Source organism: Neopsephotus bourkii, unplaced genomic scaffold (assembly GCF_033783945.1).
Source record: "Neopsephotus bourkii isolate Nb327-2 ecotype Australia unplaced genomic scaffold, CSIRO-AGI_Nbou_v1 NB_53, whole genome shotgun sequence".
Lineage (NCBI taxonomy): Eukaryota > Metazoa > Chordata > Aves > Psittaciformes > Psittacidae > Neopsephotus > Neopsephotus bourkii.
This window is the reverse complement of record NW_026900570.1, coordinates 6,003,444-6,018,720: the sequence shown is the minus strand read 5'-3', so window position 1 is coordinate 6,018,720 and position 15,277 is coordinate 6,003,444. Positions and strand designations below refer to the sequence as shown.

The 15,277-nt window shown below is 44.5% G+C and overlaps 1 protein-coding gene across 1 annotated transcript in view; it reads left to right on the top strand.

Moving 5' to 3' along the window:
* ADARB2 (adenosine deaminase RNA specific B2 (inactive)) overlaps nucleotides 1-14,417 on the top strand; it is a 309,490-nt gene extending 295,073 nt beyond the window's left edge. The window contains exons 8-10 of the mRNA XM_061349646.1: nucleotides 2,423-2,604; nucleotides 8,075-8,253; nucleotides 11,085-14,417. Of these exons, the coding sequence (XP_061205630.1) occupies nucleotides 2,423-2,604; nucleotides 8,075-8,253; nucleotides 11,085-11,261 (538 nt within the window). The 3' untranslated portion in view covers nucleotides 11,262-14,417. The remainder of the gene's footprint in view (nucleotides 1-2,422; nucleotides 2,605-8,074; nucleotides 8,254-11,084) is intronic.
* The last annotated feature ends 860 nt before the right edge of the window (nucleotides 14,418-15,277 follow it).

Genomic DNA, 15,277 nt, shown 5'->3' with positions numbered 1-15,277 from the left:
TTTTTTGCTCGCCTTAGAAGCTGGTCGGAGGCTCTGTAGTGTTAGCTGAACTCAACTCTTAAGCTTGCATTATTAATTTTGCATCATGATAAGATATTTACTCAAAGAGGCAGCTAGTTCTTTCCTTTAAAAATGATGTTATTTGCAGGAATGACCACACTTTTTTTTTCTCCTCAAATGAAGTTATGCAAATCTGATTGACTAAAGTAAATGTTTCATAAAACCAATGACTGTTTAAATTGTGGGACTAAATTGTTTGTATATAAATATTACCTTTTATATTCCATTTGAGTTTTATGTAGATGAACACATTACTTTAATGACCTGCATTTACAGAGGGAGATGGGGAGAGTCTGACTCTGAAATCCTCAGCAGCCAGATGGCTGCCTTTTCTTGCATGAGATTAAAAGATGTTTCTCATTCACAGCCCTGCTTCGGAGGCAAATTAATATAGCCAGCTAAATTGCTTGTGTTTTTGGAATAAAATTTAAAGAGAACTTTTTAAAGCAATTGGTGTCACAGGTTCCTAGAGCAGATTGCTCTCCAGGTACAGCATGCTGGTTTTAAACATTCAGTAATTAATGGAAAGTATACCGTGTTAATTGACTGCTTCAGGAAAGGGAAATATAATGACTCCTTATTAATCATGAAAAGACACATACAGCACGGAGGCACTGCAATAATTGCACTAACGGTTGAGAAATGTTAATTAATGAAAAGAACAATGATGTAAGAAATTAGCTACATAATGCTTGCCGCGGATGGAGATTGTGCTTTAAACACGTTATTTAGCATGGCAGCCACTGGATGTTGCCTTAAATAGCAAGCACCTCTTACCCTTTTCTTCAGTCAGCTACGAAGTTCCAAATGCTGCTGGTGTTTTGGTTTTTAATGAGCCAAAATACGCTCTCCAAAACTACATTTTCTGAAACATTTTCAGTTTGAACTCTTGAACTCAGAACCATTCAAAGAGATTGACAGCGTTGCACTTACATAAAAATATTATCCAAGTGTAAGAGAGCATGTTAGTGTTTGTGCAGTAGGGAACACCTTCCTAGGCGGACTGAGCTAAATAGGTTTGCCAAGAAGATAACAGCATCATGACTTCTTTCCTCTTTATAATTTTTCCACTTTTTAACCAATTACCTGTCCTCTGAAGAATTTAGAGCAAGCATCCTGTCATATTTGTGCCTAGCTAGACGTAAATATTCATAGGCTATAAAAATGCAGAACAGTTCTGGCAACTAATCCAACATCAGTAGTATGGAGCTCACAGTCATTAACAGACTGAAGGCCGGTGAAGGTTTCCACCATCAATTTGCTGCACCTTTAAGGCAGCAACAGAATGAGACATAGTCATCACTCTGAATACATCAGAGCAGGTCAAACTATTGGTTACAAATAAGTTTCCTAAAAGTGTAACTATTCTTTTATTTTTCAGGATCAGGATTTGGTTCTTATGGATGTCTTCAGATCTGCATGCTCATTCCTGCAAGGAAATGTTAGCTCAGGAAGCTTTGGAAAATTATTTACAATTCTGTGGGAATTTTGGCCACCTATGTCATTTATTGTCTTGGCTGTGTGACTAAAGCATGGTACTAATAGATGATAAATGGTAAACACTGGTAGAGAAAGTTGGGACTGTTCAGCCTGGACAAGAGAAGGCTGCATGGAGACCTCATAGCAGCCTTCCAGTATCTGAAGGGGACCTATAGAGATGCTGGGGATGGACTCTTCATTAGGGACTGTAGTGATAGGACAAGGGGTAATGGGTTAAAACTTAAACAGGGGAAGTTTAGATTGGCTATAAGGAGGAAATTCTTTCCTGTTAGGGTGGTGAGGCACTGGAATGGGTTGCCCAGGGAGGTTGTGAATGCTCCATCCCTGGCAGTGTTCAAGGCCAGGTTGGACGAGGCCTTGAGTGATATGGTTTAGAGCGAGGTGTCCCTGCCCATGGGAGGGGGTTTGGAACTTGATGATCTTAAGGTCCTTTCAAACCCTAACCATTCTATGATTCTAATAAGGAAAGTTTTCATTTTAAATCTACCATTGCAAGTGTCAAATTATAGATGCATAAAAATAATTCTGTTGAAGACATGCTAAATGAACATTTATCGAACACAAAACGCTTTTATAAAGATTATCTCTCAACAAGAGGCCTCTGTTTGCAATGACACAAGACAGACACATATCCCTTAATTCAGTGGTGTCACAGTAATCTAAAAGCATTATAGAGGTGGAATCAGTCCATAGATGTATAATAACCCAACAGTGCAATGCTTCATGCGCCATAGGACAGGGACAGGAATGGTTTCATCCCTCATCCGGTCCATATGCTTGCCATCGCTGAATTTCCCAGGGCAGCTGTCTTGTGGCCATTCTTCCACCCATGTGTTTTATTGCTCCTGAATTTCTTTTCCAGATGGAACATCCTTGGGCTCCAAGGTGCTCTCCTCAGTTCCTTCATCGAACCCATGTACTTGCACAGCATCATTGTGGGGAGCCTCTACCACACTGGTCACCTTTCCCGGGTAATGAGCCATAGAATAGAAGACATTGGTCAGCTGCCAGCTTCATACCGGCGCAATCAGCTACTTCTCAGTGGTAAGCAAACACCTGCCTGCAAGACGAACGATCCCCTCTCCCATCACTAATTGTGCTAGTCACCAACAGGAATGTTTACTTGTTTGTAAGTGAACCATTAGCTCATGCTTCCTTTTTTCCTGCACAGTATGAATTTGCAAAATGAAGAATCTGATGCATTTAAATCCAGTTCCTTTTTAATATGCAGTGACCACTAAAAGCATCAGTAGTGGATAGAAGCAGACCAACAAAACAAACACTGTACAAAGAATGCTCAAAGTGGAAAAAAGTGTATGACTAAGTAAAAGATTTATAAAAACCAGGGACAATGTTTTCAGTAAATATCAAGTTTAACTCGCTCCCATCCCACTCTTCCTCACCCAGTGTACACATGAATGTCAGTCAGGAGAACCAGCATCTCTGGCACTGTGCATGCAGCCCAGCCACCAGTGCCCCTGACACTTTACTACTTGCTAGCCATTGTGTTTGAAGAGAACAACCATAAGAAAAGAGCTGTTCATTCATTCAGCAGACCATGGTCAGGAAGGTCAGAGACCTCAGTGAGGCATTGCTGTGATCAGATGAGGCTGCTGCCTGTTATGTGACCATCTCTGTGGTTTCCAACTATCTTTCAGACTACTTTTGCTGCCATCACTTCGCCTTCCTAGTACCTGTTCCTACTCCATGTCTCTGGTTCTTCTCCATCCCCCTGACTCCCACTTTCTTAATCCCCAGCCAAGCAGCAGCTGTCCAGCCTCATCCCAGCAAAATCCCACAAAGTCTTGAATGCCTTCAGATCCTCATGAGGCACGTGAGTGCTTAGGGCCACCAGTTCTCTAGAGGCTTAGACTCTTACTTTACTCTTAGCCTGAAAATTGTTCCTCAGGAGGATTCCCTGACACACCAATACAATGTCAAGGTTACAGAGTTGGAAGGTCAGGATGTTTTAGTGGGAGTACACCACTGACTTTCAAAGTCCTCTAGGTTCCTCAGTCAGGAGAGTGCTGATTTACCCCTTATTTATTTCATGTTCTTGTTTGGTTTTGTTTTAACATGTCCTTGTGACAAAATCAGTTTGGCTGATGCAGAAGTGATACTTTAGCCACTGGGGAAATTCTCAGGTTCTGTGTGGTTAGTACATCTGGCAAGTGTGATGTGCATGTATGTGTTATGAGGTGAGTAGGTCAGAAGGCTCGTCCTTATTTGAAGAGCTTATCTCCACTTTTTAACTCTTCAGTGCAGCTAGCCAAAGTCTGAGCAATGCGAGTATCCAGGAAACTGTGCTCCACATGCCTCTTGCATCCTATGTCCTCTCCTGCCTTGGCCCAGACAGGGCATGACTCAGCCCCCTCTGCCTTCCCACACCTCATTATAGGAGAGAGAAAAGGACTTGCAGCTGGTTAAGAAAAATCTCCTCATTTCCCAAACCTGGCTGTTATTTCAGCAGCACACCCCAGTCTGGTAGAAGCCCTTGCATCTCCTACTGGAGAAGCTGATCTCATCCTGTTCCAGCCATAATGCATTGTAAGTTCACCCATACATAAGGTCAAAAATTACACCCACTTTCACTCTGTGGGATGTACAGGGAAATACACCTGAACTGTTGAAAGGCTGAAAACACAATAAGGGATTTATTAAGAGATTTAACCCCAGAACAGCTCTTGCTTTGCTGGGGTAGCCTTGCTCATATTGGCCCAAGTGTTTATTTATGTCCAAGAGTCAATGCCAGAGATTTCAAGGGAGATAGAAATGCAGAGGGATCCTTGTGTCACTTTAAATATCTGATTGTTTCATGGCTGTCTTCCTCCCTCCCAGAGACTTCTGTGTGTATAAAAGCTTTTGCTTTGCTTTCAGTGGTGTTTGTGGGTTTTTCTCAGCCCAGGATAAGCAGTGGGAGGAATCTGTCTCTCTCTGTCTACATTGTTTTTGTCTCTAAAGCCATTATTTGTAATTTTCCCTCCCCCACATATCCCAGGGAGCCAATGCTGCTTAAAGCTTACATAGCTGAGCCTTGTGCTATACTTCCCTTACCTGGAAAACTGTGCTGACAGGATATCCAGTGACAGAGGAGATGGGCACCTACCAAAAGCCATACCAAATGTGTTAGAGACCAAACCGCAGCAATCCCAGCCAGGCAACTCCATCTCCCACACTTGTCTCAGTGACCAGACAGACATTTCAAATTGCAGAGTCCTTCAAATATAAGGATGCCAATTATTTGTCACTTGATCGTAGCAGTACAAGCTTTCCAAAGGAGAGGAGAGTCATCGTGTGTGATGAGATACCCTGAGATAACTCCTTGGCCCCTCAGAAAAATAACCAGTAAGGTTTGCTGCGCACACCAGTCCCAGCCAGGTGGAAATCCACTCATTCACTGGGATTAATCTTGGGTGTATTTTTTAGAAGAAAGAGAAATTCCTATGTCATTTTTATTTCATGTTCTCTGAAGATTGAGGCCGTTCTAAACGGTATCTTGAAGAGGCATGAGGTTTTGCGAAGAGAATGAAAACAGATTTCAGTTTATATCCCACAATGCTCAAGTTCATATTATTTGCACAAAGATTTTTCCTTCCAGTTTCTACAGTCTCCTATTGTACTCGTTGTGTTGTTTTTAATGAGGATGATTTACATAAAGGAGAGAAAATTATCTAGATTATTTGGATGTTCTTTTTCAAATAAAATCAGAACAATTATTTGTCAAAAGAAAAACATGCAAAAAGTGTAGAAGAAAGACCAAAACCAACAATCAGAGGAGATACCTAGTCTCTATATTTGCGTGTCATGAGTCTCATGTTTTCTCTTTTAAAGCCTCTTCTCTTGCATTTGGAAAATTATGTGACAATATCATTATGTGTTACATAAACACATGTACTTATATGTGATAGTTGTGAAGAGAAAACACGAAAGCCAAACCTGCATGAAGGGTTTTCTAGGCACTGTGCAAGCATCCAGCTCTCACAGTGGTCCACTGAGAGCAGAGAGAGGTCCCAGGCTGGGCAGGGTGCACAGCCTCCACTTGGTGGGTACCCACAGCCTGCTGTGTCCTGCGTGCAGCCTTTCCCTTCATTTCCTCTGGTCAGTGTTTTCACATTTGTATTTATTTAGTGGCCTGTGGCAACTTTGCTTGTCAGGGTGTTTGCTGTCGTGGTTTTTGGCACTCAAGTCCTCTAAGCTTTTGGGTGCTATCTCGACAGAGTGGTGCAGTGTGTCAAACGGCTGATTTTGATCTGTTTTCAGCTTGTTATGTATAGAGGCATTTGACTAGCATCAGAGACCCATCTGATTTTCAAGCTCTTGGTTTATATCCCGTTGCCTAGGTGAACCACCGTTTTAGATGCAGACTGATCTGTTTTCTCGGGGGAAAAGAAATTGGGAGAGGTATTAATATGATATAAATGTGTTTACAAATCCTGGCTGACATTATGACTTATCTGTAAGTCTCATCTATACACAGTAGTGAGTTCAGTCCCAGTGACTGAGGTGATTTCAGCAATTCCAGCTTTGCCACCGATACAAAGTGGTAATGCCGTATATTTTTTTTTCCCTTCAGTGGCCACCTCTCTCTCTGTGCATGCTCATCTGGCTCTTGCAGCTCCCTCCCAGCACACAGGGAACAGGAGTGGACAGGGAGCATGTCCCTCACTGATACTGCTTCCCATGATGCTGAGAGGCCCCATGCAGGAGGTGCCTGCAGAGGCAGCGTCTCTGCCATAACCGACCCTGTGCAGCTCTCTACTTCTCCGATGGTCTCCCTCAGGGGCTTACCAAGCTTGGCATGTTTAACGTGGTGATGAATGCTGCATTCCCACCAACTCCCATCTCCTTCCCACTCTGCCGGAGATTAGCAGATGCTCATAATGTGCACTTGTTCCAAAACGAAGATCCCTGAGCAAGAAGGGGCACTTGGGAAAGGAGGGGCTTTGATCTCTCTCCTTTAATCTCCTCCTCTCTGAACAGCCCATATCAGTACTTCCCTCTCTCTGCAAAACTCTTTGAAACCCTTCAGCAAAAAACACAAAGGGCCTGTCTCTGTTACCCTCCACCCAGGAGCAATGAAAGCAGGTCCCATCAAGCTGTGCAAACCCTGAGGTGTTGCTGGAGCTGCCACAAGCAGGGGCTCCACTGGGAGCTGCCATTTGGAAGCAGAGATCCAGCCCTGGCCTGTGCTTCCATGGCTGTGCCAGGCAGCTCCTCCCACCAGCACAGTCCCACCTGCCTGTTCACCACAGCGGCTTGCTGTCCAGGTCTGCAGGCTAGGGGCTCCTGCAGCAAATCAGCAGAGAGGGGCTCAGCAGCTGAATGCAGACACACCATCCAGTGCCCACCTTTCCGACATATGCAGGCTGCTTCAGGTCTCTTTGTCTTTCCAGCCTTGGAAGCTCTCGGTGTTGGTTCTTTGCTCACAAAAGCACTAATGAGCAAGGCAGAGCTCACTTGGTTGCATTTATCCTGTCCTGGAAAATGAACCAACCACCTTCTTTATTCCCCTTATTTCCTTGCAAGGACTAATCCTTCCCTGGTTCCAGGTATAAGGAATAAGAAAGCAACAGAGAGTGACGGAAAGGTTGGAACTACACTAAATGGTTAAGAATTTTCCTCGTTAAAAATAACTCTCTCTCATACCCACACCCACACCTGACCTTGCAGCCCTGATCTGCATTTAGAGCCTAGGGAGGTCTCACCCTTGTAGACTGTGGACTCCAGTGTGTGATTCAGATGTCCAAAATTTGCTATGCGAATGACACAAAGGTCATACAGTCACCCCAGATGACTGAAAACATCATCATTGTAGCTGTCTAAAATTCAGTGAGATGCATCCCACTTAAAGATGTCCAAAATGTTGCCATTAGGACAGTAACTATCTCTTCAAGAGATTGTTGCACCCGTACACGGTAGGAATCTTGCAGGTAGACGCAAGGTGGGGAACAAGAGTTTTCTGTGTAGGTCTGCAATGTCTACAAGGTCATTATTAACTTGGATCTAATAATCTCTCTCTGTGATGATGAAATGTATGTTTTGTGTTTCCTTATCCCCTGTGGATACCCCCTGTGATCTAGACTTCCTGTCACAGCCAGGCCCCAGCAGTTAATAGCAGATAAATATGCTGGACCGTGGAAAGCGCACCTGGAGGAATTCATGGCAAAAGCACTTTGCTGCTTCACTCCTTGTAAAAACCGGTTATGCCATTAAAGCCTTTCTGAAAGATTTCACTCAGCAACCGTCACACTGCTGTCAATGGCACACACTATATCTAATGGCTTTCCTTAGGCTAAAGAAAGGTTGCATGTAGGGTGGAAAAAGATCTATAGGAATTGCTAAATTATGTCTCTCTAAGGTACTCAGCCTGGTAACATTTAACCGGAGGTGATAACAGCACATACAGGGCACAATGCTAGCAATGTGCCATGTTTCAGAGCAACTCACCATGTTAGCAGCCTCTGAAGGTTTTAATGTTTAACTGGATATTACTGGTGTCCTTCCCTCCTGCCAGGGATTAGCCACGCTGATGCTCGGCAGCCCGGAAAATCTCCCAGCTTCAGTGTGAACTGGATTGTGGGGAGCACCGACCTGGAGGTTATCAATGCCACAACAGGGAAGAGGACCTGTGGGACTCCCTCCCGACTCTGCAAGCACATGTTCTTTGCTCGATGGGCAAAGCTTCATGGAAAGGTAGGTCTGATGCACTGCCAGGACACTGCTGCCAGTCCCACGTGGGCTAGTCTTCACCCTCGTGTCAACCCTGTTTTAGTAATCGCATGATGAAGCTGCAGCCTCCACAGGTGTCCTGTGTTCCTCCTGATAATGCCTGGGAGAGGATTAGGAGCTGAGAGCCGGTGGGGTCTACTATGGGAGATGAGTCCAGGGAAAGCTGAGGTGGTTTTGGAGGGAAGATGGGTGTTCTGGCTGTCCTTGGCAATGGAGCCGTGCTCAGATGAGCAGCCAAAAGCCACGAGACTGTAAAGTGTTCATACAAGCACAACTGGGTAATCTTTTAAGCATCTTACCCCAAGTATCCCTTTGACCCTAAGGGGAGTATTCAACTCACTAAGTCTTAGAGGTCTGAGGGAAATATTTCTCATTGCCTTGGGGGCATCTACGGCACTTCATTGTTCCACAGGGATTTACACTCCCAACCTGAACTGATCCCATTGTCACCCAAATTAGCTAAAGCAAGTGCTATGGATTGCCCGTTCCCCTCCTCTTCGCCACTCTCCCAGATCTGCTAATGCACCCATGCAACAATGCAGCTCTTAAGGTGAGTGGCCAGGTCCTGGAGGCTCTCTAATTTCACTACCCTCAGCAGCAGTACAATTTAATGGCATTAAAACTACAGACTGTATTTAATTGTCATGGGCACCACACCTTGACAGCACTGCTTTCTCTAGGGAAGATAACCATGAACTCCCCTTATTTGAAATGGCACTGAAGTCAACCTGCCTTCACACTTTAAGTTACTTCCCACAGACAGGAAACAGTGTCAGGACAGAGGGGTGGCCAAAACCATAGTGGAGCCTAGGGATGCAGGACGTATGGGAAAAAAGCTTGATGTGGAGTAAGGAAATTTTCCTCTCATTATTCCTGGTTCTGGAGTCTCCATTTTTCCTCTTACCTGACCCTTCAAGGAAGTGCTGAGGGAGAGAAGGACACAGATACCAAGGTGTTGAGCACCACGTCCAGGAGGAGCAGCAGGGAACGTGCAGTGTCTCACCAGCCCACCTATAGAATATCTGATAGAATATCAATTTGCTGTAAGGAGGCTTGTAAAGACTTGTCCTGCAGTCCATGCAGAATGGGAGAAAACAAGGACAAGAGAAAAATATTTTATGAAGTGCCAAATCCTTTTCCCTGTTCTGAAATTAGTAGAAATGAGCAAGGCAGAATAGTGGCAGGGAAGTCTGGAGTTACTTCCACCAGTGAAGTCATTTGGGAAAGCAGTCAGGCAGGGTGGGGAGGTAAGAGAACAAGTTGCTTTGCTCTGCAGGAGAGCCCAGGGAAGGAGGCTGGTGAGACTCATTCCATCCCAGCCAGTGTCATGACCTGTCCTAGCAGGGACCCTCCTCCTTGGTGGGGAGCAGAAGGGACCAACCTGGGCTTCATGCTCATGGCTCAGCCAGTTTGGTGGCACAGGTTCCAGACTATTTATTGCACAGCAGGCAGCATGGGAAGGAGGGTGAGAATCAATTAAGGGATTGATCCTCACAGGAAAAAAATCTGAGGCAATCTGGGCCCCAGGGTAGGTTATGGAGAAAACTATGACCAGGAGAGCTGGAATGCACCTGGCTCCCACCAGCGGTGGGGTTGGGCTGAGCAGGAGGTAGTAACTCATGGCTGAGCAGGGCACTTTGCTTTTGACAGTCCAAAGCATTTGGTAATGTCATCAGTGTCCACTTCTGGGGACAAAGGGGCAGCTGGAGGGAGGCCACTGCTTGTGGCCCCCTGATTCCTGGGCTGGCAGCATCACCCTCCCTCAGTGGCTGAGCCAATGCACCCCCAAGCCAGAGCAGCCCCAGGATGTACTAGCACCACATGGACTGGAGCAGTTCATTTCAGGCTGTACATCTGCCTGCTTCTTTAATTTGTCACCTCTCCTCTTTAGAGAGAAGGCAAAGAGAGTTGTTTGCTCACCAGGCTGTGGTCTGAGGGTGTGTTGTCCTGCAAGGGTGCTACTTCCTTGGCGTGTAAGCATTGGACTTTCACCCTTCTGCTTGCTCTAAGGGCATTTTCCAAGACTTCAGTTTCTTTCATATAATGTCAAAGCCTTCCTGATGGTTTGGCACTGAGACTTGGGCAGATCAGAGGAAGTCCTTTAGTCCTTTTACAAAGCAAAGGGGGCACACACTCACATGTCTGCTCCAGGTGATGAGGGGCAGCGGACATGTGGTGCTGTCTCCTACGGCAGCTCTGAATGAGCAGCTCCAGTGTCCTGCCAGAGCACTTGCTTTCCCACACCAGCATGAATCCTGATGCTTGATTTCTGCTCTGTCCTGGGCAGCCTCCACAACATTTCCAACAATAACAGATTAATAAGGGGAAAGGGGAGAGTGTGGGAGGGGAACCTCCTTGTTGTGTCTCTTGGTATTACTTGGAAGCACTGAGCTGCTCTCCTTCCCAGGCTAAACTGAGCACATTCCTTAAGGGTCCCCAGAAAGGATTTTTCCCTTTTTTTGTCCCTAAAACTCATCTTACCTGGGAAGCAGGATTTTGCATTTGTAAAACACACCAAGATTTGCCACGTCCTATGCCTACTCCAAAGCAAAGCTGTTTACCCTGTTCCTCTCCACAATGGCTCAGAACCATGTCACAGGCATTTATTGCTTCCCCGTATTTTTGTTGTTAAACCAAAAGCAAACACACAAAGCACAGTGATAGTTTGTTTGTTGCTTATGAAATGTAGACAGGAAGATTATACAGCTACTGAAGCCTCCTGTTTCCTTTGGCTTGTTGGTTGCTTTTTTTATTATTATATTATTTTTCCCCCTTCCCTGATTTGTGTTCTGCAGCTGAGCACACGAGTACCGAGCCATGGAGACATGCCATCAGTGTACAGCGAGGCAAAGCTGGTGGCTCAGACATACCAGTCTGTCAAGCAGCAGCTGTTTAAAGCGTTTCAGAAAGCTGGTCTGGGCACCTGGGTGAAGAAACCCCCAGAGCAAGATCAGTTCCTACTAACTGTATAAATCACTTGACACCTCTGCTACATGACTGGATCAAATCAGCTGGAGAGAAGGCTAGGCAGGACGCGTGAGCCGAGAGAATTGAAGCAGTTTGAGATTTAATAGCAACCTCCACAGGAATATTTGCTTTTAATTCTGCATTGGAAATACATGAATAGAAATGTGTCTGATGCACTGAACTCAACTTTAGAAAACTGCTTTTTCATTATCCCTTCCCAAGAATGTACCTGCTCAAATTATAGTGCTACCCTCACAGAGATTCTGCTTTTCATTGTTAATTGCTGTTGGTTATTCCTGATTTCAGCTGTTAGCAGACCACCTGCCTGATCCAAAATAGAGTTTGTTTTCCCTCACACAATCAGTGCAAGAGTCATCACTGAGTAATGGAAAATAGTGAGCAAAGATGGAAGTAACCCAGGCACAAGGCATGACAGCAGGTCTCAGAGCATCCATAATCATCCACAAAAAAGGTGCCTAACCTCTATGCAAATGTCATCCTGTTAGCTGCCCAAATCTGTAAGACAGAATTTGGCAATTTTAAGCTCTGTTTTCCACCTCTGGCTCTGAGCACAAAGCCAGGCATCAGGATTCCCTCGGTTTTTACGCTTTTTCGCTCTGATGCCTTGGACAGACCACTTCTCACCAAATCTCCAAATCTGGCCACAAGTTTTGCACACTGCAAGTTTTAGTTACGCAGGCCCAGTTCATCACACCTGCCCTTTAGACACCAGCTCGGATGCAGATGCTTGTCAAGAGGGTGATTCAACCCTGTACTGCCTGCAGAGGTGCACAGCTCTGTAGGGGCTGAGAGTGGAGGCCAGTGTGATGGTGTTCCTCACTCTGGAGCTTCAAGTAGCTGCCTAAAATCAGGCAGGCTGGAGCCAGGACCTCAGATTTCCAAGCTTCCGATGATCACAACTCTAAATTAAGTGGGTATGAGCTCAGAGTGCTCCATACACCTGAAAAACCAGTGGGTTGGATAGCTGCAACTAAGACATCCCAAATGAGAGTGCACATTTGACACCTGGCTCTTTAATGCCTCAGTTTCCCCACCTGTCGAATGGGAATAGTATTACTTACCTGCTTCACTTCTAAGGAACTTGTCAGGATCAAAGTGCTCTGGTAATAGGTAGCAGCATAAGCCAGATTCTGTCACTCTTTTCAGTGCGTTTTACCTCCCCACAGAGCCCGATAGATGTAAGTGCAGCGGCTGCAACTACCTGCTTGGGCAAGGATTTACTCAATGTACGAACTTTCAAGTTCTGTCTCTGTGTAAATGCCAAGTAGTATTATTCACGTTCATCTGCAGCCTGAAAAAGCAGGTGGGGTTTTTTGTTAAGAGACAAGTAGCACCCAACAGTTAAATATTTTTGTCATAACTATGGCTGGATCTGATATAATCTCACCTTTGAACCATCACAAACTTCATCAGAATGCAGAAGATAGATACAGTCATGGGAGAGCTGAGCTTTGGTAGTCCCACCGCAGAGCCAACCTTCAAACACCCTGTACATTTCTTTCCATTTTTGGTTTTCCAAATGACAGGATTTGCGGGTATATAACTGCTGTTTTCTTTTTATTCCTGTGATTCTCTATAAATCTGTATATAACACACTGCTACTGGTTGGTGATAATTGTCCTGGTATTTTCTCAGAACTGTCAAGCTGAGTTACTTTTCAAACAACGCAAGGCTCATATTTTTCCATGTAATTTCCTTTACACGGGAAACTGTTCCTATCAATAAAGATAGATGCTCTTTGTATAGGGTTTATCACATTTGGAGAGCCATATACAGTAAATACATTGTTTATTGATGCCCACAATAGAATAGCTACAGTATTTTGATGAGATGTTATTTTTAGATTATAAACTACAAGATGTATCTATAGTGTCTTGTATAAAGGCAATTGTGATAAACTAGAATTTTTAAATTAGATAAAACAAAGCTCTCCCCTTCCAGAACCCTTTTCAGTGAAATAATACATTCCATGTTAACTACCAAAAATATAAAAATAATCCTTAGAGTAGAAATAGTTAAAAAAATACCAAAAAAACAGACATGTCAATAGTGGAACCATTTTATGGTAACCACTTTGTCAATACTTCGAACACTTTGTCAGCTTTTCTGATTATCATTCAGAATATTTCTGGCACCTTCTGGAGCTTCCCGGTACCTCCACATGGTTCCAGCCTCTAACCAAGCTGTCACTGGTACAGTGTGACCTGGGCAGCAGAGGTGTCCAGAGGGGCAGTGAGCAGGTGGGGGGTTGTGGCCCATGACTGGAGGTGTGGGAGAAGCTATGTGTGACAATGACAGTGGTGGTTCTAGGGGCTCTGGCTGCTCCCACCAATAGAGAGAAACCACAGAGCAACCAGAGAGGAGGACAAGGTTTCCACGCAGAGATCCACAGGGCAGGGGGAAGCAACATCTTCTACTCTTCCTCTCCAGGTTAGTCTTTATCTAGCACACAAGAGACCTCAATGGCTCCTCCATGCGTCTCCCTGCCCTCATCCATCCTTCTCCAGCCCCGGCATGGCATCAGCTCAACTAATGCATATAGCTCCACAGGCCGGTGTTGCAGCTACTGTGACAACCAAACACCGTGCCTGGTTATTTTTAAGGACAAAAAGTGTAGTGGGATTGAATTATTCTTTGTTGCAAGAAATACGTAAATGCAATGCTGGATTCAGCTGCCAGAATGAATTTAGTAGCAGGGACCAAACTGAGTCCTCACTGCAAGTGGGCATCAGCTGATCTTGGTGAAGGCAATGGAGTTGCACCTGCTTGCAGTAGGGTTGAATATGACCTTAGATGTCTACTTCTTCTCATTACGTGCCGCAACAGAGTGTGATGGGACCACATCCCAGAAGCACATGTGACCTACACACAGCATTTCCTGAAGCAAAGTTGAAATTGCTCAGTAGTAATTCTTTAGTGAAGATTCTGTACATAACACGCATGAGTGAATGGCAATACTGTACTAATGGATGTAAATTTGTAATATTTGTAAAAAAAAAAGAAACAAAAAAGCAAAAGAAAATAAATCTGAATTTACATATGTGAATTTGCTGCTAAGTTCTGTAAATTGCACTCAGTGATACCTGATAAGTGAATGTTTCTGTTAAGTGAATAAAATGCCAAGTAAAATTGTTCTTTCACTGTTTGTTGACCATTTTTCACTGTGGCTCAGCAATCAATCTGAATGTGCCCCAAAATGCCAGTATGTGTTCTTACACACACCTACCATAGATCTAGAGACATCATTTTGCATTTGATGTACCATAGGAGTCACACCCTTGCACTGAGAGATGGATGTGCCCACTCATGTAGAAGAAGGCATCGAAGGACACAGTCTGATCCTGGAAGAAGAGTTACTCCACAGAGATCTTTCTTAATAAAAATTAAAGTTTTACAAACTCACATTGCATGGGACTTGCTGTATAAAGCTGCCTAAGAAAAACAAAGTGATACACAAAAGATCTCTGCAGTTTTCTTCTTCATAGGTGTAGCCTTGGTTTATTCTTGTTTTAAACGATCAGTATTCAGCTACAGCAGACTAAAAGCACTAAGCCCAAATACCATCATCCCCACAAGGGTTTAACATCCATTATCGTATGAGCATCACCCGGTGCCTGGAGATGATTTTCCTTGGCCAGTTCCTCATACAGATTACTGGTGTTACCAAAGCCTCTCAGAAGTTCCCATGATCAAAGTATAAATACACTAGTGGTGGAAATCTTCTAGAAAGAAATTTTCCTTTCCACCTCCTAGTGAGGATTTGGTTCCAAGGTGAAACTGACCATGGTAGCTCACAGGGAGCCCCACCAGCTCGCTAGTCCTGCAGCTTGTTGCTTGTTCATGTTGAAGAAGCCAGTGCCAGACCCACACGGACCATCCCATGGTCCATTTCATTCCCAAGCATAGCAGGGCAGGGGCTATGAATAGCTTTATTTTCAAGCTGAGACTTTGCTGCAGTTGCATTTCCTTAGCTCGGATCTATGTCATTAGGTATTTGGGC